The sequence below is a fragment of the Vipera berus genome (assembly GCF_964194415.1).
Source record: "Vipera berus genome assembly, chromosome: 6".
Classification (NCBI taxonomy): Eukaryota; Metazoa; Chordata; class Lepidosauria; order Squamata; family Viperidae; genus Vipera; species Vipera berus.
Window position 1 is genome coordinate 4636369 of NC_138208.1, and position 24798 is coordinate 4661166.

General features: G+C 45.5%; 2 protein-coding genes across 6 annotated transcripts in view; both read left to right on the plus strand.

The window, feature by feature from the left end:
* Positions 1-8757, plus strand: part of PIK3CG (phosphatidylinositol-4,5-bisphosphate 3-kinase catalytic subunit gamma) — a 121609-nt gene extending 112852 nt beyond the window's left edge. For all 4 annotated transcript variants that reach the window (XM_081331652.1, XM_081331654.1, XM_081331653.1 and 1 more), the window contains 4 exons: positions 444-574; positions 1532-1643; positions 2793-2950; positions 6496-8757. In XM_081331652.1, coding sequence (XP_081187778.1) covers positions 444-574; positions 1532-1643; positions 2793-2950; positions 6496-6777 — 683 coding nt within the window. In that variant the 3' untranslated portion in view covers positions 6778-8757. The remainder of the gene's footprint in view (positions 1-443; positions 575-1531; positions 1644-2792; positions 2951-6495) is intronic.
* Positions 8758-15205: 6448 nt separating this feature from the next.
* Positions 15206-24798, plus strand: part of PRKAR2B (protein kinase cAMP-dependent type II regulatory subunit beta) — a 62138-nt gene continuing 52545 nt past the window's right edge. For both annotated transcript variants that reach the window (XM_081330696.1, XM_081330697.1), the window contains exon 1: positions 15206-15696. In XM_081330696.1, coding sequence (XP_081186822.1) covers positions 15348-15696 — 349 coding nt within the window. In that variant the 5' untranslated portion in view covers positions 15206-15347. The remainder of the gene's footprint in view (positions 15697-24798) is intronic.

The window sequence follows — 24798 nt, forward strand, 5'->3', positions numbered from 1 at the left end:
AAAAATCATAAGACCTGCAGAGGTTAAAATATTTTGGTGTTGGGATGAAAGCCAAACTTTTTTTGTTTTAAATCTACCTATCTACCTCTGTCTGTCTGTCTATAATTTTACGCTGGCCATTTTTCGTATAAGGTGACTCAGTACTTAGAAGCAGACAAGAATTACCAACCAGGAGTACCAACACTATCTTTATTACTGTATAAGGTTATAGTAACAAAAACTTTCAAGTCTTGTCCCTCATTTTTACTCTCCCCATAACTTGCAGTTGTAAGTCAAGGATCCCCTGTAGCCCTGACCTATTTCACCTCTTTAGTCTAGTCTATTTTGTAAACCTGATAGTAGCAGATCTGGAGGTGCAGAAAAAGAGAAAGAAATGGCGTGGTTCTTCCAGCAACAGAATGAGGCTATTAGTCCAAGCCCAGCTTTGTTTTGTTTTTAAACAGGCATGATTGAAATTGTAAAGGATGCGAATACGATTGCCAAAATCCAGCAAAGCACAGTTGGGAACACCGGGGCGTTTAAAGATGAAATACTAAACCAGTGGCTTAAGGAGAAGTGTGTCATTGAAGAAAAGGCAAGTGTTCCTGGTTGCTACTATTTCTGCTTGAAAAGTATTATTCCTTTGTAAGCCATCATGGGGTACCTCAGAGGTGTCCAACCTTGGCAACTTTAAAACTTATGGACTTCAACTCCCAGAATTCCCCAGCCAGCATAAGACGATTAGCTGGAACTTGGAAATAAAAATCACAGGATGAATAAAGGTAAAGGTAAAGGTTCCCCCGCACATGCATGCTAGTCGTTTCCGACTCTAGGGGCCGGTGCTCATCTCCATTTCAAAGCCGAAGAGCCAGCGCTTGTCCGAGGACGTCTCCGTGGTCATGTGGCCGGCATGACTAGATGCCAAAGGCGCACGGAACGCTGTTACCTTCCCACCGTAGTGGTCCCTATTTTTCTACTTGCATTTTTACGCGCTTTCGAACTGCTAGGTTGGCAGGAGCTGGGATGAGTAACAGGCGCTCACTCTGCTACGCGGCACTCGGGATTCGACCTGCCAAACTGCCGACCTTCTGATCGACAAGCTCAGCGTCCTAACCCACTGAGCCACCGTGTCCCTTACAGGATGGATAGGAACATTCAATTAAGAGAGAGGGAGGGAGGGAAGGAGAGAGAGAGTACATAAAAGTGACTTTTTTTCACTATGACTATGGTTGGCATATGGACACCAGTATCTATATGCTTCGCTGCTCGGTATTTGTTTTAGATCTTTTTTTTTAAAAAAAGTTTATTTTCGCTATGCCTTGTGCGTTGATAAGCACTTCCTATTTGCTTTGAGTTTCTTTAGTAAATACTCTGCCTTGCCTGATCATGGGAAAAACAGTCAGAACCACAGATAGGCAAGAACATGAAGGCTGTTGGGTTGCCAGCCCCAACTTGGTAGGAAGTGTGATTGTGGTTGAAAAGCCACCGCTTCGATGGAATTGATCTTGCCCGTACGGCACGTTGGCGCAAATCTGAGCCGTTGTCTCTACAGTTTCAGGCTGCAGTGGAGCGATTTGTATATTCGTGTGCAGGCTATTGCGTGGCAACCTTTGTCCTTGGAATAGGGGACAGGCACAACGACAACATTATGATCACGGGATCAGGTGAGTTTTGAGGTTGGTGACGTTGAATGAGTGACCACACGGGCGAGTCTGTGACAAAAAGCCTCTTTCCACCGCTGCATTGGGAAGGCATCATTCCTGAACTGGTGGGATGTGATGATGATGATTTATGCCCTGGTGATATTCTTGACTACTGCCGTGGGATGTACATGGGGCTACCCTTGAAACATCTCCAGAAGTGGCTGTTAGCATGAAATTAGCAGTTCGATGTCTTTAAGTAGTGCAGGAAAGAGAGAATGCAGATAGTCCTCCACTTACGACCACAATTGAGCTGAAAATTTCTGTTGCTAAGTGAGAGATTTTTTTAAATGAATCACTGCAGCTGTTAGTAACCTGGTTGTTAAGTGAATCTGGCTTCCCCATTGACTTTGCTTGTCGGAAGGTCGCAAAAGGGGATCACGCAGTGGTGGGATTTAGCCGGTTCACACCAGTTCGGGAGAACCGGTAGCTAAATTTACCCAAATTCGGAGAACCGGCTGGCTTCCAGAAGTCCAGTCTAGGCCTGGGAGGCCTCCTCCAGGCCTAGAACAGCCCACCGGAATTGCATGGATACCACTTCCGGAAGTCCATTCTACGCCTCAGAGACCTGGAGGAGGCATCGGAGGCCTGGAGGAGGCCTCCCGGGCCTAGAACAGCCCACCAGGAGTGTGTGGATGCCACTTCCAGAAGTCCGTTCTAGGCATCAGAGGCCCAGGCCTGCATCAAATAAGAGAACCGGTTTTTCAGGTCTTTGAATCCAGCCACTGGGATCACTTGACTCCCAGGACACCGCAACCGTCGTAAATACGAGTCAGTTGCCAAGCGTCCAAATTTTGATCACATGACCTTGGTGATGCTGCAAGGGTCATAAGTGTGAAAAAAAACTTCCGTGCCATTGTAACACTGAGTGATTGCTAAACAAATGTAAGTTGAGGACTTACATCGAACAAAGAGATGATGGCAGTCAAAGGAGTCATTTGATTATAGAAAAGCAAATTTTGATAAAGGTTGGAGAGCTCCCGTTGTAGAAAGATCAAGGCGAACATACAGAGGGAAGGCCCAATAAAGTTTTTTTTTGTAACAAGTCATCCTATTTGATGTGTTTTTAATTGCCCGGCGTAATATTGATTTTTTTTTTGTTTTCTTCCCAAGGTAATCTCTTTCATATTGACTTTGGCCATATTCTTGGAAATTACAAAAGCTTCCTTGGAATTAATAAGGAAAGAGTTCCTTTCGTCCTAACCCCTGATTTTCTTTTTGTCATGGGGACTTCCGGAAAGAAAACAAGTCTGCGTTTTCAGAATTTTCAGGTAATAGGGGCACGACGTAAACCTCGCTGATATAACCTGATAGATTTTTTTAAAAAATATAATCGTTTTCATCCGTTGGTGTAAAAAATAATAATGTTTTTTTTTTAGAAGGCGGTAGTGTCAGACCTGCCACAGCTTAAACCCCTAATTAGAATCGATCCTTGGCTCCCTTTGTTGAGAAAGGTGTTGTTTGTTAGAGATCAAGTGTTTTGCAGTATTGCAAAGCCAGAATTGAAAATTGGGCACCAAAATCTCTAAATTCTGCTTTTCCCTCCCTTAACTGTCCCTCATTGCTCCCACCCAGTTTCACCAATTTGGTTCAGGCAAGACGTTTGCCTGACAGACAGTCCAAGTGTAGTTTGCTATGCGGCCTCTTCCTTTTTCCAACTGGGTGACCTTGAGGCAGCATCTTGAGGAGAGACAGAATTTACTTTCGGTTCCCCAAGCATTCCCCCCTTCCGGCCCTGTTTGTGTGTCAGGGACAACCCCTTTTTCCTTTTTACAGTCAATAGGCTGGAAAAAACCTAACCCAAATTTATTTACAGTTCAAACAAAAAAGTAACAGAATATTTCCTTCACTAAATGAATCAAAATATCAAACAAGAGTCAACAAACAAGAGTTAAACAGAAGTAGCAAGAACAGACCAGGATTCTCTTAGAACAGACATGTCAAACACAAGGCCTGGAGGCCAGATCCAGCCCGTGAAGTGGTTTCATCCGGCCCGTGAAGCCATCCTGGAAACAGTGAGGGAACGGCCCCCACTGCCTTGGCCCTGGCCCAGAGACCCTCCTTCCGCCAGAGACCCTCAGATCTGTCCCACTCCTGCCCAGGCCCCCATAGGCACCCTTGATGCGAACGATGTAGAGCTGGCCATGCCCACCCAGCAGGCCATACACACTCTAGCCACGCCCACCCAGCAGGCCATGCCCACCCTGGCCATACCCACCCGGCCCCCTGAGGGCAACCGCAATGCTGATGCGGCCCTCAATGAAATTGAGTTTGACACCCCTGTCTTAGAATGTCTCCAAACAGTTGCCTTCAGCAACCAGCCCCACCCGCACCTTCCCCTTTTATTATCAGTCCCAAGGCGTGGCTTCTCACTGCCTTCTCCTCCTCTCACTGAGTTGCCTCATTGATTTGCTCTGCTCTGCTCTGCTGGATTGCCTTCTGCTTCTAGCATCTGAACAGATTCAGCTGTGACTCCTCTGAGTCTGACACCTCGTACTCACACAGCTGAGCCTCATGAGGGACGTGACTGGAGGGGCCAGGCTGAGAGTCCTGCAGTGCATCAGAGCCTCCCTCTGACACCGAAGGCTCTCCAAACCCCTCCTCCTCCTCCTCAGATTCATCGGAGTCAGCTGCTGGGAGCACAGGCTGACACTGAATCACAACAAGTACAAGCAAGCACAAGGCAGTTCATAGATAGGTTGTTTTTAGAGGCTTCTTTTCATAAGCACTAGACCTTTTTGAGATTTAAAAATGCAAGACGGCGTACTTCCCTAAAGCAAATTTACTACTTGAAATACAGAACTGAGTATGAAGGTAGGCCTTGACTCATGACCACAATCGAGTCCAAACTTTCCACTGCCAAGCAAGACAGTTACGAAGGGAATCATGTCTGATTTTACACTCTTTTTTTGCAATGGTTGTTAAAGTGAATCACTAAAGTTGTTAAGTGAAACGAGGGGTGCTTAAGCAAATCTGGCTTCCCCTCCATTGACTTTGCTTGTCAGAAGTTTCTGAAGAAAGTTGCAAATGCCAATCTCAGGATCCTGGGTTGCTTCAACCATCATGAATACATTTGTGTTACCAAGCATCCAAAGTTTGATCACATGACTGTCTGTACGTTGCAATGGTCATAAGTGTGAAAACGGATCCTAAGTCCCTTTTTTTCAGTTTAACCGTCGTTAAATATTTGTTAAGTCCAAAAATAATCCGTGATATAAACTAGTTAGATCTGTGGCTTCTTAAATATGTTACTGGCGTGCATTGCCTTCAATAATTTTCAAGTGTGTTGTGATCCGGTTCAGCCCCACGGGGTCCATTGCCGTTTTCCTGGGCGTCAACCAAGTAAAATTAGCAGTTGTGGTGATGCAACCGAAGTGTGATGCACATCAAAGATAGGCAGAAGAACTTGGATTCCACTGTGGCGGCCGCCATCTTGGATGTAGTGATCCAATTCTGTGGCTATTCCAGCTGGATTCTGTCTCAGATTCTGCTTCATATTCTCACCCCATTTTCTGAAGAATCTGGTCCAAGGGTGAATCCTCTTTCCAGATCTGTAAAAGCCATCCGGGCAATGTTTACGTTACAGGATTTGTCCTCTTTCTAAGGGGGGGCCGGATGTCAGCGCTGCTAACATCGAATGTCATTGCTTGACAAGAGATGAAGGAGTAGCTATTTCATATGTTAAACTTGTGTATTGCTTTAAGGCTTGTGTATTGTTTTAGTTTAAAATTGGTGGGAGGGAAGAGTAGGAAGGCACTTTCAAGGCCATTTGTCTCTCTAAAGAAGGTAAGACTTTGGCTCTGGAAGGGAAACTGCTTCTTTAAATTAATTGGAGAATATGATTAATGACAAAATTAGAAAGGTGGAGAATTGTGTTTAATTATATTTATTTATTTATTTATTTATTTAGTTATATTTATATACCGCCCTATTCCCTGAGGACTCAGGGCGGTTTACAGGGAATTAAAAATCCAAAATACAAAAATTAAGAACCAAATTAAAAAATATTAAATTGACCCTGTAGTCGATTAAAAAGAACCCCAAATTAAAATTTCTCCTCAGCCTGGGCCCGAGAGCTCGAAGAGCCAGGTCTTCAGGCCCCGGCGGAATGATCGGAGGTCGGGGGCAGTTCTCAGCTCCACCGGCAGCTGGTTCCAGAGGGCAGGCGCCCCCACCGAGAAGGCCCTATCCCTGGGTGTCACCCGCCAGCAATCTCTTACCGGCGGGACCCTGAGCAGACCCTCCCTGTGGGAGCGCACTGGGCGAAGGGCGTTTGATGCCGGCAGCAGGTGTTCCCTCAGATATCCCGGACCCAGGCCATGTAGGGCTTTATAGGTGATAACCAGCACCTATTGTGCAAGGGGCGGAGATTTCAGATTCCAGCTTCTTTCGAGCAAGCATTTGCCGGTGTATTAGGCTAATAAAGGACTTTTAAGGTAGACAATGCCTCAGAGTCACTTGAAAAGCCCGTACGTGGGAATCTTGACAGTGGGATTCAAATATGTAGACAACTGGTTCTCTTGGTGGATGCCGCTTCCGGAAGTCCGTTCTGGGCCTGGGCAACAAAAAATTAGCTACTGGTTCTGCCGAAGTGGTGCGAACCGGCTGAATCCCACCACCGCATTCGGGTTATAAGTTCTTCCTTAGGATCACAATCCAGGCTGCAACCAGAAACTAAGAAGACAAAACAAAAAAAGACCAGCCAAAGCCAACTCTTAATTCAAAACGAAAGATGTTATTTGTGTCATTTTGGTCTTCTTCGGCTCGAAGGAAGAAAACATTTGACCGGGATGTTTGTTGTTTGTTTGTTCTGCAGGATATTTGCGTGCGGGCTTATCTTGCTCTTCGGAAACACAGCAATCTCCTCATCATCCTCTTTTCGATGATGCTCATGACGGGCATGCCCCAGCTGACCAGCAAGGAAGACATTGAATATATCCGTGATGCCCTGACGGTCGGCAAGCACGAAGACGACGCTAAGAAGTATTTCCTCGACCAGATTGAAGTTTGCCGGGACAAAGGCTGGACTGTGCAATTCAACTGGTTTCTCCATCTGGTGCTCGGGATCAAACAAGGCGTGGAGAAACATTCTGCCTAAATAGGGCACCGCGGTACAGGTAGCCCTCAACTTAGGACACCCCCCCCACATTCCGGCTGCTAAGCAAGACAGTTGTTAAGTGTGAGCTTTGCCCCATTTAACGGCCTTCCTTGCCACAGCTCTTAAGAGAATCCCTGCAAGTTCTTAAGTAAGTAGCCCGGTTGTTAAGTGATATCTGGCTTCCCCCATTGACTTTGCTTGTCCGAAGGTCGCAAAAGGAGATCACGTCACACACTCATTCTCTCTCTCTCTCTCTCTCTCTCTCTCTCACACACACACACACACACACACACAGGGATGCTGCAAATGTCATAAACGCTTGCCAAGCTTCCAAATTTTGATTACATAGCCACCGGGATGCTACAGCATCGTAACTGCGAAAAACAGTCGTAAGTTCCTTTTTTCCACGGCTGTTATTGCTTCAAACAGCCTCTAAATGAACCGTTGTAAGTGGAGGACTGTACATAATAAATACTTTGCCAGGGGATTTGTTGGTAATTACTTGATACGGCTTCCAGGAATAGGGTCTCTCTGCAGGAGGCTCCTTTCCTTATTAGAATCTGGATTTTGGAGCTGATGTGATGCTGCCTATCACTAAGCCAGCATTAAATGTTTGATTCCATCGTCCCTGTCCACGCTGCGATGGATAGAAGCTAAATCCAAAAATGTTGCATTGTGGAGGGATCTCCTAGGTCAGTGATGGTGAACCTTTTAGAGACCGAGTGCCCAAACTGCAACCCAAAACCCACTTATTTATCACAAAGTGCCAACACGGCAATTTAGTCTGAATACTGAGGTTTTCATTGATTAAAAAAAAACAACAACTCGTACATTAACATCTTTTGTCTTAAAAGAAAAACACAATAACAAAGCTTTCAATTCAAACAACTTTTTACTGAAAGGTAGAAGTTTGCCTTTGGCACGCTTTTGAACAATGAATGTGATTTTTGCTGTTGTATGCATGCTGATGATTTGTCTAGCCTTGGCTTATACTTTGTAAGTTTGAGGGCAACACATGCAGCACTCAGGCCATCTGTTAGTCTGTTTCTGGTGTCAGACTTGATATAATTCAAAGCAGAAAACAGCCCGCTCGCTCCAGAGGCTTGTTTTGGCTAGGAAGGGGCTTGAGAAATGGCTTTTTCCGGCGAAAACTTAACCAAAGAGCGAGGTGCCATAGGTTCGCCACCACTGTCCTAGAAGAAATTTTACACTAGAGAACCCACTTTACCGCACTTTTAACATTTTCTAACCATAACTTTTTTAAAATCTCAGTCTTTAAATAAAAAAAGGCTACAGCTAGTCCTCGCCTGACAACAGCTCATTTAATGGCCATAGTTATAGCAGCGCTAAAAACCTATGACCGTTTTTCACTCTTATGACCGTTGCAGCATTCCCCAATGGCCAGGTGATCAAAATTCAGGCACTTGGCAAGTGACTCATATTTATGACGGTTGCACTGTCCCGGCGGTCAGGTGATCCCCCTTTTGCGACTTCCCAACAAGCAAAGACAATGGGGAAGCCAGGAAGACTTAACAACCGTTTCACTAATTTAACAACTGCAGCGACTTCCCTAACAACGGCGGCGGGAAAGGTCCTAAAGTGGGGCAAAATTCACTTAACAACCATCTCACTTAGCGACGGAAATTTTGGACTCAGCCGTGGTCGTAAGTTGAAACTTCCCGGGGTGAATCATCTTTGTGTTGAAGTTAAGCAACTGAACTCTGATTAATGGTACAGAATTCTGGGGAAAGGCAACATTTGGGTTAATTTAAGGCCTTTTTTTCCCCCCTGGTTTCTTTCAGTAGAAAACCATCCACCGAAGTTTCTTTTCATACAGAAATATTTTTAGTAGACAAGAGAGGCAATTGAAATAAAAACTTTCTGCCCGTCTGGAGAACACGTGGGTTTTTCAAAATATTTTCATGAGCCTCCCGAGCAGTTTTGCATTTTGTAACCTGAATGTGCTGTTTAAATACAATTGTCAGGAATAATAGTTTGACTTCAGAACTGGTTCCTTCTTTCCAACCTGCCTAAACAATATTTGCACATGCAAAGAGCTGACAAAATACCTGAATTTCAGTACAACAGCTGTCCCTAGTAAATTGCAAATGAGACACGGAGCACATTTATACCTATAATGAGGTGCAAAACATCTAACACGCCTGGGAATAATGCAGAAAGTTCCCAAAGCACAACTGATGGCTTAATGACCGTTCAGACAGACCCCAAATATGGGACTCAAGATCCAGATTTGAAGTTCAGCATCTGGAACAACATCTCCCTGCAATCACGTGATCATATTTTGGGCGTTCAGCAATTATGAACTACTAATGGTCTCTGACACAACTACTAACACAATCTCGATTTACACCATTTTTGCTAGACACCAACGTTTTCTTCCCGCTTCCTGCAAAAACACTTTGTAGGGAACAACACGGTCACTTAATGACTGCGGTGTTCACTTAAGGTTTACAAACTTTACAAAAAAGCTTGCAAAATCAAGTGCTTTTCATGTGACGATCCGCTTTGTGACTGTCACAGCTTAAGACCAAAATTGTTGGACATACCCTACCGTATTATGATCGTAAGTCAAGGACCTTTCCTTCCTCTTGGTTATCATGTAGCGTCTTTGTGAAAGAAAATCTTTTTTTCCTCTGTGGTAGGGTTGTCGTCAATCTTCCTGGGGGGCTCTGACTAGTATAATTCTCGTCACTAAATGACACGAGAAGATTTAAAATTTCCTTCGTTGTTTTGCTTTTGCTGCTAAAAAGGTAAAGGTTCCCCTGCACATGCGTGCTAGTCGTTTCCAACTCTAGGGGCCGGTGCTCATCTCCGTTTCAAAGCCGAAGAGCCAGCGCTTGTCCGAGGACGTCTCCGTGGTCATGTGGCCGGCATGACTAGACGCCAAAGGCGCACAGAACGCTGTTACCTTCCCACCGTAGCGGTCCCTATTCTTCTACTTGCATTTTTACGTCCTTTCGAACTGCTAGGTTGGCAGAAGCTGGGACGAGTAACAGGCGCTCACCCTGCTACGCGGCACTCGGGATTCGACCCGCCAAACTGCCGACCTTCTGATCGACAAGCTCAGCGTCCTAACCCACTGAGCCACCGCGTCGCTGCTTTTGCTCAATGTATATAGAGGGAGTTACAGCTGCACTGAAAAAAGTGGCTTATAACCTTTTTTTTTTACACTTACAAACATTGTATGTGCCCATTGCAGCATTTCCACGATCACGTGATCAAAATTGAGGCGCTGGACAACTGATTCATATTTATGACGGTCGCCGGGTCCCAGGGTCACGTGATCCCCTTTTGGGAACATCTGACAAGCAAAGACAATGGGGGCGCCAGTTCACATAACAACCGTGTTACTAACTCAACAAGTGCAGTGATTTCTTTAACAACCGAGACAAGAAATCGGGCAAAACTGACTTAACAATTGTCTCACTTAGCAACAGAAATTTTGGGCTCAGTTGCAAACGTAAGCCAATATCTTTCACCCATCACATGGCCTCCAGCTTAGCATTTGTGTTGGAACATGCTTTTTTTTAAAAAAAAGCAAACTCAAAGTAGCCCATAACTAGTGAAGGGCATTTACACATACACAGACACACAGACACACACACACACACACACACACACACTAACTGAAAATAATGAACATGTTGCATAAAAAAACAGATTAACTCCATCATCCGGCTGAGACGTAAGCAGGAAGGATTATCCCCCCAAAATCAATTGGACGATTATTTCAACTTAATGCCGAAAAACTGTATTAGCGCCTCAGCGTGTACCTTGTGAATTTGAAAACTGCCACTTTTAAGGGATTTTTTTTTTTAAAAAAAATGTGAATTCCTATTAGGACAATTGATTTAATCGGTAATACTAGATCAGCAGGGGATTTGATGGCCACACATCTTAAGATCGCAGAGATGGAGAAGCAACCTTAAGATCGCTTAAGGCTGTCCTAGTCTTATTATGTAAAATTGTGCTGTCCTTTCTACCGACATTTTAGAAAAAGTTTCATATTTTAATCAACCAGGATAGGTTGTCTATTTTTTTTAGACAATATTATTATTCCATGCTGACATAATCTCATTCTGTTTCGTTTCCCCTTTTTAATAGGTATGTTTTGTGGTTTAATTCTCCTAGGAAACTTCAAAAATGATAAGAGTACGTTTCAATTGCTGAAAACAGTATCATGTTTTACTCGAGTGAAACATCAACAATGACAAGTCCTCAGTTACCCCAATTTTAATTGGCAACTCTTAAGTGATGTTGTTGTTAAGTGAATCACCCATGGTCGCTAAATGAGACACCATGTGACTGCGACTTCTGATTTTACTGCTGGCATCGTAATTGAGTCTTGTTGGAATCTGGCTGTGAAGTACACAAATTAAAATGACTTGACCATGGGATGGATGGATGGAAGGATAGATGGATGGATGGATGGATGGATGGATGGATGGATGGATAGATAGATAGATAGATAGATAGATGATAGATAGATAGATAGCCTATATTTACTGTGGGCACATTAAAAATGAAATTTAGTTGCTTGCTCTCAAAGTGTACACACACATAACACACATTTAAGCATGCTATATACAACGTATGTATGCATGCTATGGTTTTAAGTGTGAGGACTAATCATAAAGTTCCTTTTTTCAGGCTGTCAATAACTTAAAACGGTTGCTAAACAGGTTACAATTGTCTTAGTTTTGGTGCATGGCAAAGTACTTTGCCAGGTTGTGTTGTGATTTGGTTGCAACGGGCAGACATGCTTTGATGAAGTTGTGTCGCTATCCCTTGCGTTGAAGCACGTTGTACAGAGACAATCTCTACTTTTTGGTGTTCTGGGTTGTTACAGGGCGTTTTGGCTTCTCTGGAAAGGTTTCTTACATTTCCTTTTGTGTGCTGTTGAGCTATTGCGGTGATAGCTCAGCTAAACTCTGATTAAAGTTCAAAGGGTTGGCTGGTAATTATTTTGAGGGGAAGAGATAGCAGAATAAGAGAGCTGGAAGGGACCTCGGAGGTCATCTAGTCCAACCCCCTGCTCAAGCAGGAGAGACTCTCTCTACCATTCCAGACAAGTCTTTTCTTAAAAGCCTCCCGCGATGGAGCAGCCACAATTTCTGAAATCATCCTACAGCTTGATCCAGCATCTTAAGGCAGGGGTCTCCCAACGTGGCAACTTTCAAGACTTGTGGACTTCAGCTCCCAGAATTCCCCAGCCATCCTTCTGGGAGCTGAGATCCACAGGTTTTAAAGTTGCCAAGTTGGTAGACCCTCTGACCTAAGGAATAAGACGGTACTGGAAAATTGTGGTTCAGCTTTACCTTTCCATGTCTGCTTTTATATTTATATATATATATATATATATATATATATATATATATATATATATATATATATATATATATATATATATATATATATATATATATATATATATATATATATGTAGATCTAGAGTCTCGGGTTTCTTCCCGCGTTCCTTTCATCTTCAGAAAGTTGTGGCGACGAAAACATATATATATATATATATATATATATATATATATATATATATATATAAGGTAAAGGTAAAGGTTCCCCCGCACATGTGTGCTAGTCGTTTCCGACTCTAGGGTCCCGTGCTCATCTCCGTTTCAAAGCCGAAGAGCCAGCGCTTGTCCGAGGACGTCTCCGTGGTCATGTGGCCAGCATGACTAGACGCCAAAGGCGCACGGAACGCTGTTACCTTCCCACCGTAGTGGTCCCTATTTTTCTACTTGAATTTTTACGTGCTTTCGAACTGCTAGGTTGGCAGAAGCTGGGACGAGTAACAGGCGCTCACTCTGTTCCGCGGCACTCGGGATTCGACCCGCCAAACTGCCGACCTTCTGATCGACAAGCTCAGTGTCCTAACCCACTGAGCCACCGCGTCCCTATATATATATATATATATATATATATATATATATATATATATATATATATATATATATATATATATATATATATATATATATATATATATATATACAAGCGCTGGCTCTTCGGCTTTGAAACGGAGATGAGCACCGGTCCCTAGAGTCGGAAACGACTAACATGCATGTGCGGGGGAACCTTTACCTTTTATATCCAAGTTTGACCTGTAGGTTTTAAGGATGTGCCAATTGCATTGGCAGGAATTGGTCTTGCACCTGACCACAGAACCCATCTTATTTTGGGCAACTGCTGCGAGAAGGGGAATCAAAAAAGAGCACGTTACAGCATCGTAGCCATTTCCTTAATGTGCGAACCCCATGCTATCAGTGTCAAAAAAATGGTCCAGGCTGGCCCTCCGTCTGGTGCTGTTTAAACAAGTAAATAAAATTAGTGGATTTAGAGTAGAAAAAGCAGATCCCTCTGTGCACAGCACACTTGAACTTATTATCCTAACACACGATGGTCACCAACCTGACTGGCTTTAGAAGAGAATGGGATAAAATAACGAAGGACGCTCGTGGGCTATTTGTGTATATATCAAATGTATTGTTGTTCAGTCACTCGGTTGTGTCTGACTCTTCACCACCCCTTGGACCACAGCACGCGCGCACACACACACACATCCCTCTGCGGTCTCCTGGAGTTTGCCCAAAGCCAGGTTCATTGCATCCAAGACACTGCCTTAACTATCTATCCAAGTGAAGGATGGGTTTATATTCTCCAGCAGTCAGTCAGAACTGAAGAAGCTTCCGGGATGACGTGGGAAACGTCTTCAAGCAAAATTCCTGACGGCGAGGACAATCAACCAGCGGAACAGCTGGCCTCCAGAAATTGTGGATGCTCCATCATTGGAGATTTTAAAGAAGAGACTACTAGACAGTCACTCGTTGCTCAGAGGCAACGTCGGGAGGGAGGCTACCCCGCAGTCTCTCCACCCCTCTCTCCCCACCCATCCACCCGCAACGCTCCCTGTTGGCAAAGCACTCTGCAATTGCTCAGAGGCAACGTCGGGAGGGAATCTTCCCCCAGTCTGTCACCCCACCACCATCCACCCACAACGCTCCCTGTGGCAAAGCACTCCGGACATGCTCAGAGGCAGCCTTGAGAGGGAGGCTTCCCCCCCAGTCTCTCAGCCCCCACACCCATCCCCAATGCTCCCTGTGGCAAAGCACTCTGGACATGCTCAGAGGGAGGCTACGCCCCAGTCTCTCACCCCCCCCCCAGCCATCCACCAGCCACGCTCCCTGTGGCAAAGCACTCTGCAAGAGCCTTGGTGGAGCAGTGGGCTAATGCCTCCTTAAGTAACACCAGCTGCCTGCAATTAGTGCAGGTTCGAGTCCCACCAGGCTCAAGGTTGACTCAGCCTTCCATCCTTCCCAGGTAGGTAAAATGAGGACCCAGATTGTTGGGGGGCAATTAAGCTGACTTTGTAATAATGCCGCTGGGGGTGTGTGTGAAAGCCCTAATAAGCAGGCATATACATAGAATGAAGGCTACTGCTAAGCTTGTAAGCCGCCCTGAGTCTTCGGAGAAGGGCGGGATATAAATGGCATTAAAATAAAATAAATAAAAAATAAATAAATTGCTCAGAGGCAACGTCGGGAGGGAGGCTACACCCGCCCTCTCCCCTCTTCTCCACCCCCTCCCTTCCATCCGCTACACTCCCTGGGGCAAAGCACTCCCCACATGCTCAGAGGCAACGTCGGGAAAGAATCTCCCCCGCCTCTCGCCTTCCCCACCTTTTAAGAGCCTTGGTGGAGCAGTGGGCTAATGCCTCCTTAAGTAACACCAGCTGCCTGCAATTAGTGCAGGTTCGCGTCCCACCAGGCTCAAGGTTGACTCAGCCTTCCATCCTTCCCAGGTAGGTAAAATGAGGACCCAGATTGTTGGGGGGCAATTAAGCTGACTTTGTAATAATGCCGCTTGTGTGTGTGTGTGTGTGTGTGTGTGTGTGTGAAAGCCCTAATAAGCAGGCATATACATGGAATGAAGGCTACTGCTAAGCTTGTAAGCCGCCCTGAGTCTTCGGAGAAGGGCGGGATATAAAAGGCATTACAATAATAATAATAAAAAAAAGAAATAAATTGCTCCGAGGCAACGTCGGGAGGGAGGCTTACACCCGCCCTCTCCCCCCTTCTCCACCCCCTTCTCCCTTCCACCCGCCACGCTCCCTGGGGCCAGGCACTCCCCACATGCTCAGAGGCAACGTCGGGAAAGAATCCCCAGCCCCCCCCCCCCGCAGCCTCTCGCTTTCCCCGCCTTTAGCACCTGCAGCAGCAGCAGCACAGGGGGCGCTCGCTCGCGCGCGCGAGGGCGGTTGCCATGGTTTCCCCGGGCGGCCTGCGCGCGGGAGCGCGCGCGCGCGCCCTCGCTCGCTTTCCCTCCCCCCCTCCTCCCCCGTCGGCGGGGGGGGGGGAGTGGGCGGGGCCGCGTCTTGCTGCCGTCACGGGCGGGCCCGGCTCTTTTTTTCTTGGCGGGCGGCTGCCGAGGGCGCGCGGGGGGAAGCCGGGCAGGGAAGCAGCCCCGCCGGCCTCTCCGCAGCGCTTCGGGGCCGGTGGGCGGCGGGTGTCCTTCCCCGCGTCGGGGCGCCGCCCGGCATGAGCGTCTCGGTGCCGGAGGGGCTGCGGGAGCTGCTGCAGAGCTTCACGCTGGAGGTGCTGCGCAGCCAGCCGGCCGACCTGCTCGACTTCGCCCTCCGCTACTTCCAGCGCCTCAAGGCGGAGGCGGCGGACGGGCTCCCCTCCGCACGGGCCAACGCCGCCAACGCCAACGCCAACGCCGCCGCCCGGCCCGGCCCCGCGCGGGGGAGCCGCCTGCAGCTGGACGCCGCCCCCGCCGAGGGCCGCGGGGTCAACTTCTCGCCCGAGCCGCGCCGGAGCCTCTCCGAGAGCAGCGGCCAGGAGGAGGAGGAGGAGGAGGAGGAAGAGGAGGAGGAGGAATTCGCCGGTAAGCCCGGCGGGCGGGAGGAGGAGGAGGAGGAAATGGAGGAGGAAGAGGAAAAGGTGAAGAAGGAGAAATTGGAGGAGGAGGAAATGGAGGAGGAGGAGGAGGAGGAACTGAAGGAGGAAAAGGTGGAGAAATTGGAGGAGGAAGAGGAAAAGGTGAAGAAGGAGAAATTGGAGGAGGAGGAGGAAATGGAGGAGGAAAAGGTGAAGGAGAAATTGGAGGAGGAGGAATAATTGAAGGAGAAGGAGAAATTGGAGGAGGAGGAGGAGGAGGAACTGAAGGAGAATGAATTGAAGGAGAAGGGAAAGGAGAAGAAATTGGAGGAGGAGGAAATGGAGGAGGAAGAGGAAAAGGTGAAGAAGGAGGAATTGGAGGAGGAGGAATTGGAGGAGGAGGAGGAAATGGAGGAGGAAGAGGAAAAGGTGAAGAAGGAGAAATTGGAGGAGGAGGAGGAGGAACTGAAGGAGAATGAATTGAAGGAGAAAGGAAACGAGAAGAAATTGGAGGAGGAGGAGGAGGAAATGGAGGAGGAAGAGGAAAAGGCAAAAAAGGAGATATTGGAGGAGGAGGAAATGGAGGAGGAAAAGGTGAAGAAGAAATTGGAGGAGGAGGAATAATTGAAGGAGAAGGAGAAATTGGAGGAGGAGGAGGCTGCCACTCCCCCTCCATTGAGCAAATGGATGCAAAACAGGAGCTCAGCCGAGCCTCCTCCGGGTTGGGGGTTCACACTGCCTTCCCCCTAAACCCCAAGTAGGGCCAAAACCTCCCCCTCCCCCCCTTTGCAGAATTAACAGGTTCTACCTTAACCAACAGCAAGGAGCTTCCCCGGGATTTTAGGGTGCATTGGAGGGTTGCAAGCAAGCGCTGGCTGGCTGACTGGGTGGGTGGCAACCGGCCTGGCCTTACTCTTCCAGAACCGGTGGTGCCTATGGGGAGCAGAAAACTTTGGGGAGGAAAACGAAAAATCAGGTTTTCTTTTGGAATTCAAGCCCGGAGCTCTGTGGATGGTACAGATGGCCATTCACAAATGTTGGTGAGAACCGTCCTTTTTTTTTGTGTGAATGGAAAGCGCAGCCGTGGTTCTCCGTGCCTTGCAAAAGGGTCGGGCACACCCGCTCTATTGGTGTGCCCAAGGTATAGGCAGTCCTCGACTTATGACACGATTCAGCCCCAAATTTTTTGTGGCTAAGTGAGGAATTGGTTAATTTTGCCCCATTTTACGACCTTCCTTGCCACAGTTGTTAAGTGAATTGCCCTAGTCGTTAAATTAGTAACACGGTTAAGTGAAATCTGGATTCCGGCATTGACTTTGCTTGTCAGAAGAAGGGGATCCTGTGATCCCGGGACACTGCGACCGTCATAAATATGAACCAGTTGCCAAGCATCGGAATGTAAATCGTGTGACCCTGGGGATGCTGCAATGGCCGTAAGTGTGAAAAATAGCCATTGGTCTCCTTTTGGAAGTGCCGTTGTAACTTCAGATGGTCACTAAATGAACGGTTGTAAGTCGAGAACTACGTGTAATTGAGGATCTCAGAGCCCAGCCTTCAGCCTGTTTCCTCCTGGAGTTCAAGCATGAGGCATGAGAAGGAGAGAGGTCTTGCAAAACCAAAGAGTAAACTTTGCTTTGTAATGTTTGGCTGGGCCGGTAGATTGAGGATGAAACGCTGCCTTGGTGGCAAATGGCAGGTCGGAATGGGACAACAAGGTGAGGGGGTCACGTTATTCTCCAAAGCTCCGGAGGGAAGGACGAGAAACAATGGTTGGAAACTGACCAAAGAGAGAAGCAGTCTGGAATTAAGGAGAAACTTCCTAACAGTGAGGACAATCAACCAGTGGAAAAGCTTGCCACCACAAATCGTGGGCACTCCATCACTGGAAGTTTTTGAGAAGACACTGGACAGTCACTTGTCTGAGATGGTATAGGTTCTTCTGTTGGAGCAAGGGGTTGGACTAGAAGACCTCCAAGGTCCCTTCCAGCATTCTATTCTATTCTATTCTATTCTATTCTATTCTATTCTATTCTATTCTATTCTATTCTATTCTATTCTATTCTATTCTATTCTATTCTATTCTATTATTTTCCTCTATTCTATTCTAAACTCCCGGCCAGCTCATCATGGCCAACTCACTGCGGGACAATTTAACAATTCTATTTAATTATTTAAAATAAATGTTAAAAAATATTTTAATTTTTGCCATTCGCATTTCATCCTGTCCCTCCTTTTGCATCCTTTCTTCAATGGTTCTATTCTACTGTTTCTTTGATAATAGGGTAAATCTTGTCCTGCAGCTAATTGGCTGCGGCTAGGTTGTCCTGTAGCAAGGTAATAATAATAATAATAATAATAATAATAATAATAATAATAATAATAATAATAATAATAATAATAATTGGAAGGGACCTTGGAAGTCATCTAGTCCAACCCCCTGCTCAGGCAGGAAACCCTATACCATTTCAAATAAATGGCTGTCCGGTCTCTTCTTAAAAACTTCCAGTGTTGGAGCATTCACAGCTTCTGGAGGCAGGTAGTTCCTCTGGTTAATTGTTCTAACTGTCAGGAAGTTTCTCCTTAGTTCTAGGTTGCTTCTCTCCTTGGTGAGTTTCCATCCGTTGCTTCTTGTCCTGCCTTCAGGTGCTTTGGAGCATAGCTTGACTCCTTCTTCTTTGGAGCAGCCCCTGAGATACTGGAAGACTGTCACCCCTCGTCCTTCTCTTCACTAAACTAGACAAGTTGACCACAACTAGTTGGCTGTGGCGAGACGGCCATGGCAAATTCTCATGGACCGATTGCAGGCAGCCCTCAATCATGACCACAATGTAGCCCCAGAACAAAAGGGAGACATACATTAAGTGAGTTTTGCCCCATTTTACAACCTTCCTTGCCACCGTTGTTAAGTGAACCACTGCAGTTAACCACATAGCAACCCGGTTGTTAAGCGGATCCAGCTTTCCCCTTGACTTTGCTTGTCAGAAGGTCGCAAAAGGGGACCCCGGGGCACCGCAACAGTCATAAATACGGTCAGTAAGCAAACTTGTGTAAGTTGAGGATTACATGTATGTTTTAAGTTTTCAGAAGCTTAGGGGAAAAAAAGAACTGTTGTGGGAACAAATGAAAATGTTTGGAAGTATCTTAATAAAAATAATTTCCAACTCATAGTATGTGTCATTCACGTAATCCATCCATCTCCGGTATAACGGCCACTAACCACAATCTTAGGCAACTGGAGAACCAAAAATCACACGATACAAACAGCAAAAAGTAAATAAATTCTCCAGAACTGTGATAAAAGTAAATCGGTATACCACGAGAGAGGAAATACGGAAGTGCGAATGGCGTGCATTTTAAAGCAGGTATCTGCAGAATTAAATTTCTGGAATTTCTACGAAAATGATTTTCAGACAGACGGATGTGAATTAAAGCAGCTCTTTATTGATTAGAGTTAGCGTTGCTCTCCTAATCCAACATGTCCTTTCAGCTTATTTTGAAAATTGGAAAAATTTTTTTAAAAAAGCGGTTGGCAAAGATATGACTTGTTTTCATTTCCTAAAATGAAACTTTAAATAAAACAAGCTTGCTGAATTAATTGTATGTCCTTTGAGAGGTTTGCAGACGATAGATCACTGGCTGCATGGAAAGAGACGTGCAGTCCTCGGCTTATAACCATTTGGTTAGTGACCATTTGAAATCACAGCGGCATCGAAAAAACTGATTTACGCCCGTTTTGCACACTTACGACCGTTGCAGCATCCTCCTGGTCAGGTGATCAAAAGTTGGGTGCATGGCAAACTGGCATGTTATTTGGGACGGTTGCAGTGTCCCGGGGTCACGTAATCACCACTTGTAACCTTCCAAAACCACTTCCAAGAAGCAAAGTCAATGGGGGAAGCCAGATTCGCTCAGTGGCCACATGATTCACTTAACAACAGCATTGATTCACTGTGGCGAAAAATGGTAAAATGGAGCAAACCTCAAAAACTGCCTCGCTTAGCAGTGGAAATTTTGGGCTCAGCTGTGACTGTTAAGTTTTAAGTGCTAAATTTTAAATATTAAATGAGAGCTGCCGGAGTGGCTTAAGAAAATAGATATAGTTTAGAACAGGGGTCTTCAAACCTGGCCCTTTTATGACTTGTGGACTTCGAAGTCCACAAGTCATAAAAGGGCCAGGTTTGAAGACCCCTCCCAGAATGCCTCAGCCAGGCACGCTGGCTGAGGCATTCTGGGAGTCGAAGTCCACAAGTCATAAAAAGGCCAGGTTTGAAGGCCCCTGTTGTGGGTGCTCCATCACTGGAGGCTTTTAACAAGAGACCGGACAGCCATTTGTCGGAAAGGGGTCTCCTGCTTGAGCAGGGGGTCCGACTAGAAGACCTCCAAGGTCCCTTCCACGCTCTATTCTGATTGATTGATTCCTTATGGGAAAAATATGTTTGATACTCACCATTTCTGGTCCTCACCATGCCTGCCAGAACCAATGAACAATGAATACCAAGCTACCCCTGTACTAACCAGGTTTGATCGTGTTTAGATCAAATAGCTAATGGCTCTGTTGCAGCTTGGCAAGGAAATAGGTGCAATCAATCATAGGTCTGGCCGGTGGCTGTGCTCTTTGCTAAGGTACATTCTCTCGTGTGGCGTGCACCGTACGATCCCTTAGGTTTATGCACAATAGCAAATAACGACACGGCAAGCGCTGTCAGTTTCAAACGCAACGGTCTTTGATTGGTCGTGCGCTTTCGCACTGCCGCTTTGGACTCTTCGCAAAGCCGGTTATCAGACAGCATTGTTGAGAAGAGGGACGAGACGCGATCCTACATTCATCAGATAATTGCAAACTGAAAAGGAGAAGGAATGGCCACGGATTGAAAAGAGTGCCCGGGAACAGAATGGCTGTCAAATTTGAAACTTTCCATCATGTTAAAAAACCGGTGGATTTTACCGTGGGTAGGTGAGGTTCTTTCCAATTGTATTCGCCGATTTTTTCCAGTATTTTTTTAAGACTTTTTCCGTGTCTCCTCGCTAGAGGCTGTGGAAAGAGAGGGGATAAGAATTGCTGCTGAGTCGCATTGAGCAGAGAGTTTGACTGACCTCATTGCGAACAAGGTTGCCTTTCCAAAAACTTACTTTGAAAAAGATTGCCGTGAGTCGTTGGCTTTAACCCTGGGCATATTGTGGCCGAGGAAGAAGTTCATTGTAAAACCGATTTACATAGAAATTGGAAGTGGTTCGAGGTAGATTAAGGGTTAAATTGTAACCCCGTAAGGTACCTGTGTGGGAATAAATCGTATTAAATTCAGTTAACCTTTCTTTTGAGTGGACATAAATGTGATTTTTTGTGGCCGTGACGTATTAAATAAGGCATTAATATTTGGGCATTAAAATTGGCTTGATTTAAGATCTCATAACACAGAATTAGCCAAGATGATTCCCAGTTCCCTATGTACCGTATGTTTTATGATCTGGGTCTTTATTAATACAGGCTCCAGTGATGTATGATATTTGTTCCTGGCTAGTGTTTGTTGTTTATTTTGCAGAGTAACAAATGTTATTGTACCTTTGTGTTTATACCGAGTAAAAGTTCCATTAAGGTGGTTCCTGATAATCTTCTCTATCTCTGCTTGTTTCCCAAAATAATTCTTTATATACTTTCTCTGTAAGTAGGACATAATAAAAGAATACTTTCTTCTTTATACCATATTTTACAAGTCCCTGTGTTAGATTTCTTGCCGGAAGGCCGAAATGAAGCGATGGATTTCATGCTTTTTTTTTGTCTTTTTCTCCTTAAGTTTGTAAAATGAAAGCAGCCTGAATCAGGCACAAATTGCATTATTAGGAGATAAAGATGCAGGGATGGATGCTAAAATTTGTCTGGGTTCTTTTTTTTTTAAAAAAAGAAACTTCCCTTTTAATTCAGAAGTAAATCGTTAGTTACATAGTTAGTCTATATTCATTTTGGTTAGGGCTATATTTTGTTTGGTAAATCATGTTTACAGGATAGTCTGATTTATATAGGCACCACAATATACATATATATACATATATATACATATACATATATATATATATATATATATACACACACACACATATATACGTACATACATATATACACACACACACACATATACGTACATACATATGTATATATACACACACACACACACACACACATATATATATGTATGTATGTATGTGTGTGTGTGTGTGTGTGTAAATTATTCAAATTGCTAAAGAATTTAGGGAGGCTGATATGGCCATTTCGAACTTCTTATGTTCTCATCAGTCAGTCATACCCTTTATCTGAGATTCTTTATTAGCAATTTGAATAATTTACACAAATAATGAGGTGTCATAAGTTGTGACTATATCCTGTGGATAGCCTTGGGTTAGGCCAAAACAGGAAAGAAAGATTTAATTAGCAAGGTGCATTCAAAAGACTTGACAATACTTTACATACATACATACATACGTACGTTCGTACGTACGTACGTACATATATATATATATATATATATATATATATATATATATATATATATATGCATGCTGGACAGTTCAACGGAAACATATCTTTTTATTTCTAAACTATATAACACAGTGTTTTTCTAAGCTGCATATATCACTGTTGATGAGATGCAGAATTCCTGCTGATGCATTGTCTTTTGATGAGAGGGTTCCGGCCATCCATCCATCGATCTGTCTGCTTGTTTATTTCTCGTTTGTATATCTCACACTCCTGGCAAAACCCAGGATTATTAAACAGGTTTTTTTCCTGCGGCAATCTTTGGATCAAACTACGGTTTTATATTTATACTTTCCCCGCTTTTTCTTGAGGTTTAAACATACTGGTCTTGGGGCTTCAAGAAATCATCTTTTTTCCGTGCCCCCCCTCCCTCCGCGAAGCTGTTTAAAAGAAATATCTGTCCTCAGTTGGAATCTGGAGCCGACTTGATCACATCCTGGTTTCCAACTAATGCGGGCCATGGTTTGAATTTCCTACCGTGTAAGAGTCCAGCATAATCGATGAGGTAAAACTGTTCTAATCTGCTAAATCAGGGTTGGTTTTTTTGTGTGTTTTTTTTCCCCAAGCTTGGCTGGGGAATTCTGGGAGACGAGGTCCGCCTAAGTGTGGAGTTATCAAGCTTAGCAAACGGTGGAGATGGATCAGGAAGCAGGAGTTGAGCGAGCAAGAGCTTGGATTAAAATGAAGCCTTTAATTATGGCCAGAAAGTCAACAATCAGACACAGATTAAACAGGTGAAAGCTGAACGAAAAATGAAGCGAAAGCAAAGAAAAATTAGTATGATTTTTTTTCCAGTTGCAAGAAGAGAGGTTTACTGTGTGATGAGGTAGCCCAGAAAATCCTTAATCCAGTTTCCTCCTCCTCCTCTTCCTCTGCTCCTCTTCCTTCTCTTCTTCATCCTCTTCCTTCTTCTCTTTCTCCTTCTCCTTCTCTTCCTTCCGCTTCTGCTCCTCTTCCTTCTGCTGCTCCTCTTCCTCCTCTTCTTCCTCTTCCTTCTCTTCTTCCTCTTCCTTCTCTTCTTCATCCTCTTCCTCCTTCTCCTTCTCTTCCTTCCGCTCCTGCTCCTCTTCCTTCTCCTGCTCCTCTTCCTCCTCTTCTTCCTCTTCCTTCTCTTCTCTTCCTCCTCTTCCTTCTCCTCTTCATCCTCTTCCTTCTCCTCTTCCTCCTTCTTCCTTCTCCTCTTCCTCCTCTTCCTTTTCCTCTTCTCCTCTTCCTCCTCTTCCTTCTGCTCCTCCTCTTTTTTTTTTAAATTCCATTTATATCCCGCCCTTCTCCGAAGACTCAGGGCGGCTTACAAGCTTAGCAGTAGCCTTCATTCTATGTATATGCCTGCTTATTAGGGCTTTCGCCCCCCCCCAAGCGGCATTATTACAAAGTCAGCTTAATTGCCCCCAACAATCTGGGTCCTCATTTTACCTACCTGGGAAGGATGGAAGGCTGAGTCAACCTTGAGCCTGGTGGGATGCGAACCTGCACTAATTGCAGGCAGCTGGTGTTACTTCAGGAGGCCTTAGCCCACTGCTCCACCAAGGCTCCTCTTTCTTCTCTTCCTCCTCCTCTTCCTCCTTCTCCTCCTCCTCCTTCTCTTCCTTCTCCTCCTGCTCCTGCTCTTCCTTCTCCTCCTCTTCCTCCTCTTCCTCCTCTTCTCCTCCTCTTCCTTCTCCTCCTCCTCTTCCTCTTTCTCCTGCTCCTCTTTCTTCTCTTCCTCCTCCTCTCCTCCTCCTTCTCTTCTTTCTGCTCCTGCTCCTCTTCCTTCTCCTCCTCTTCCTTCTCTTCTTCCTCTTCTTTCTCCTCTTCCTTCTCCTCTTCCTCCTCTTCTTCCTTCTCCTTCTCCTCCTCTTCCTTCTGCTCTTTCTTTTCTTCCTCCTCCTCTTCCTTCTTCTCCTTCTCCTCCTCCTTCTCTTCTTTCTGCTCCTGCTCCTCTTCCTTCTCCTGCTGCTCTTTTCTTCCTCTTCTTTCTCCTCTTCCTTCTCCTCTTCCTCCTCTTCTTCCTCCTCCTTCTCCTCCTCTTCCTCCTCCTCTTCCTTCTGCTCTTTCTTCTCTTCCTCCTCCTCTTCCTTCTTCTTCTTCTCTTCCTTCTGCTCCTGCTCCTCCTCTTCCTTCTCCTCCTCTTCCTCTTCTTCCTTCTTCTGCTCCTCCTCCTCCTGAATTCTTCTTTCCCCCCTCCCCCCTCCTCCTCTTCTCATCTTCCTCCTCTTTCTTCTCCTCTTTCTCCTCCTCTTCCTCTCCTCCTTCTGCTCCTCCTCCTTCTCCTCCTCTTCCTTCTCTTCTCCTCCTCTTCCTCTTCTTCCTTCTCCTCCTCTTCCTCCTCCTTCTGCTCCTCTTTCTTCTCTTCCTCCTCCTCCTCTTCCTTCTTCTCCTCCTTCTTCTTCTTCTCTTCCTTCTCCTCCTGCTCCTGCTCTTCCTTCTCCTCCTCCTCCTCTTCCTCCTCTTCCTTCTCTTCTCCTCCTCTTCCTCTTCTTCCTTCTCCTCCTCCTCCTCCTCCTGAATTCTTCTTTCCCCCCTCCCCCCTCCTCCTCTTTCTTCTCATCTTCCTCCTCTTTCTTCTCCTCTTTCTCCTCCTCTTCCTCTCCTCCTTCT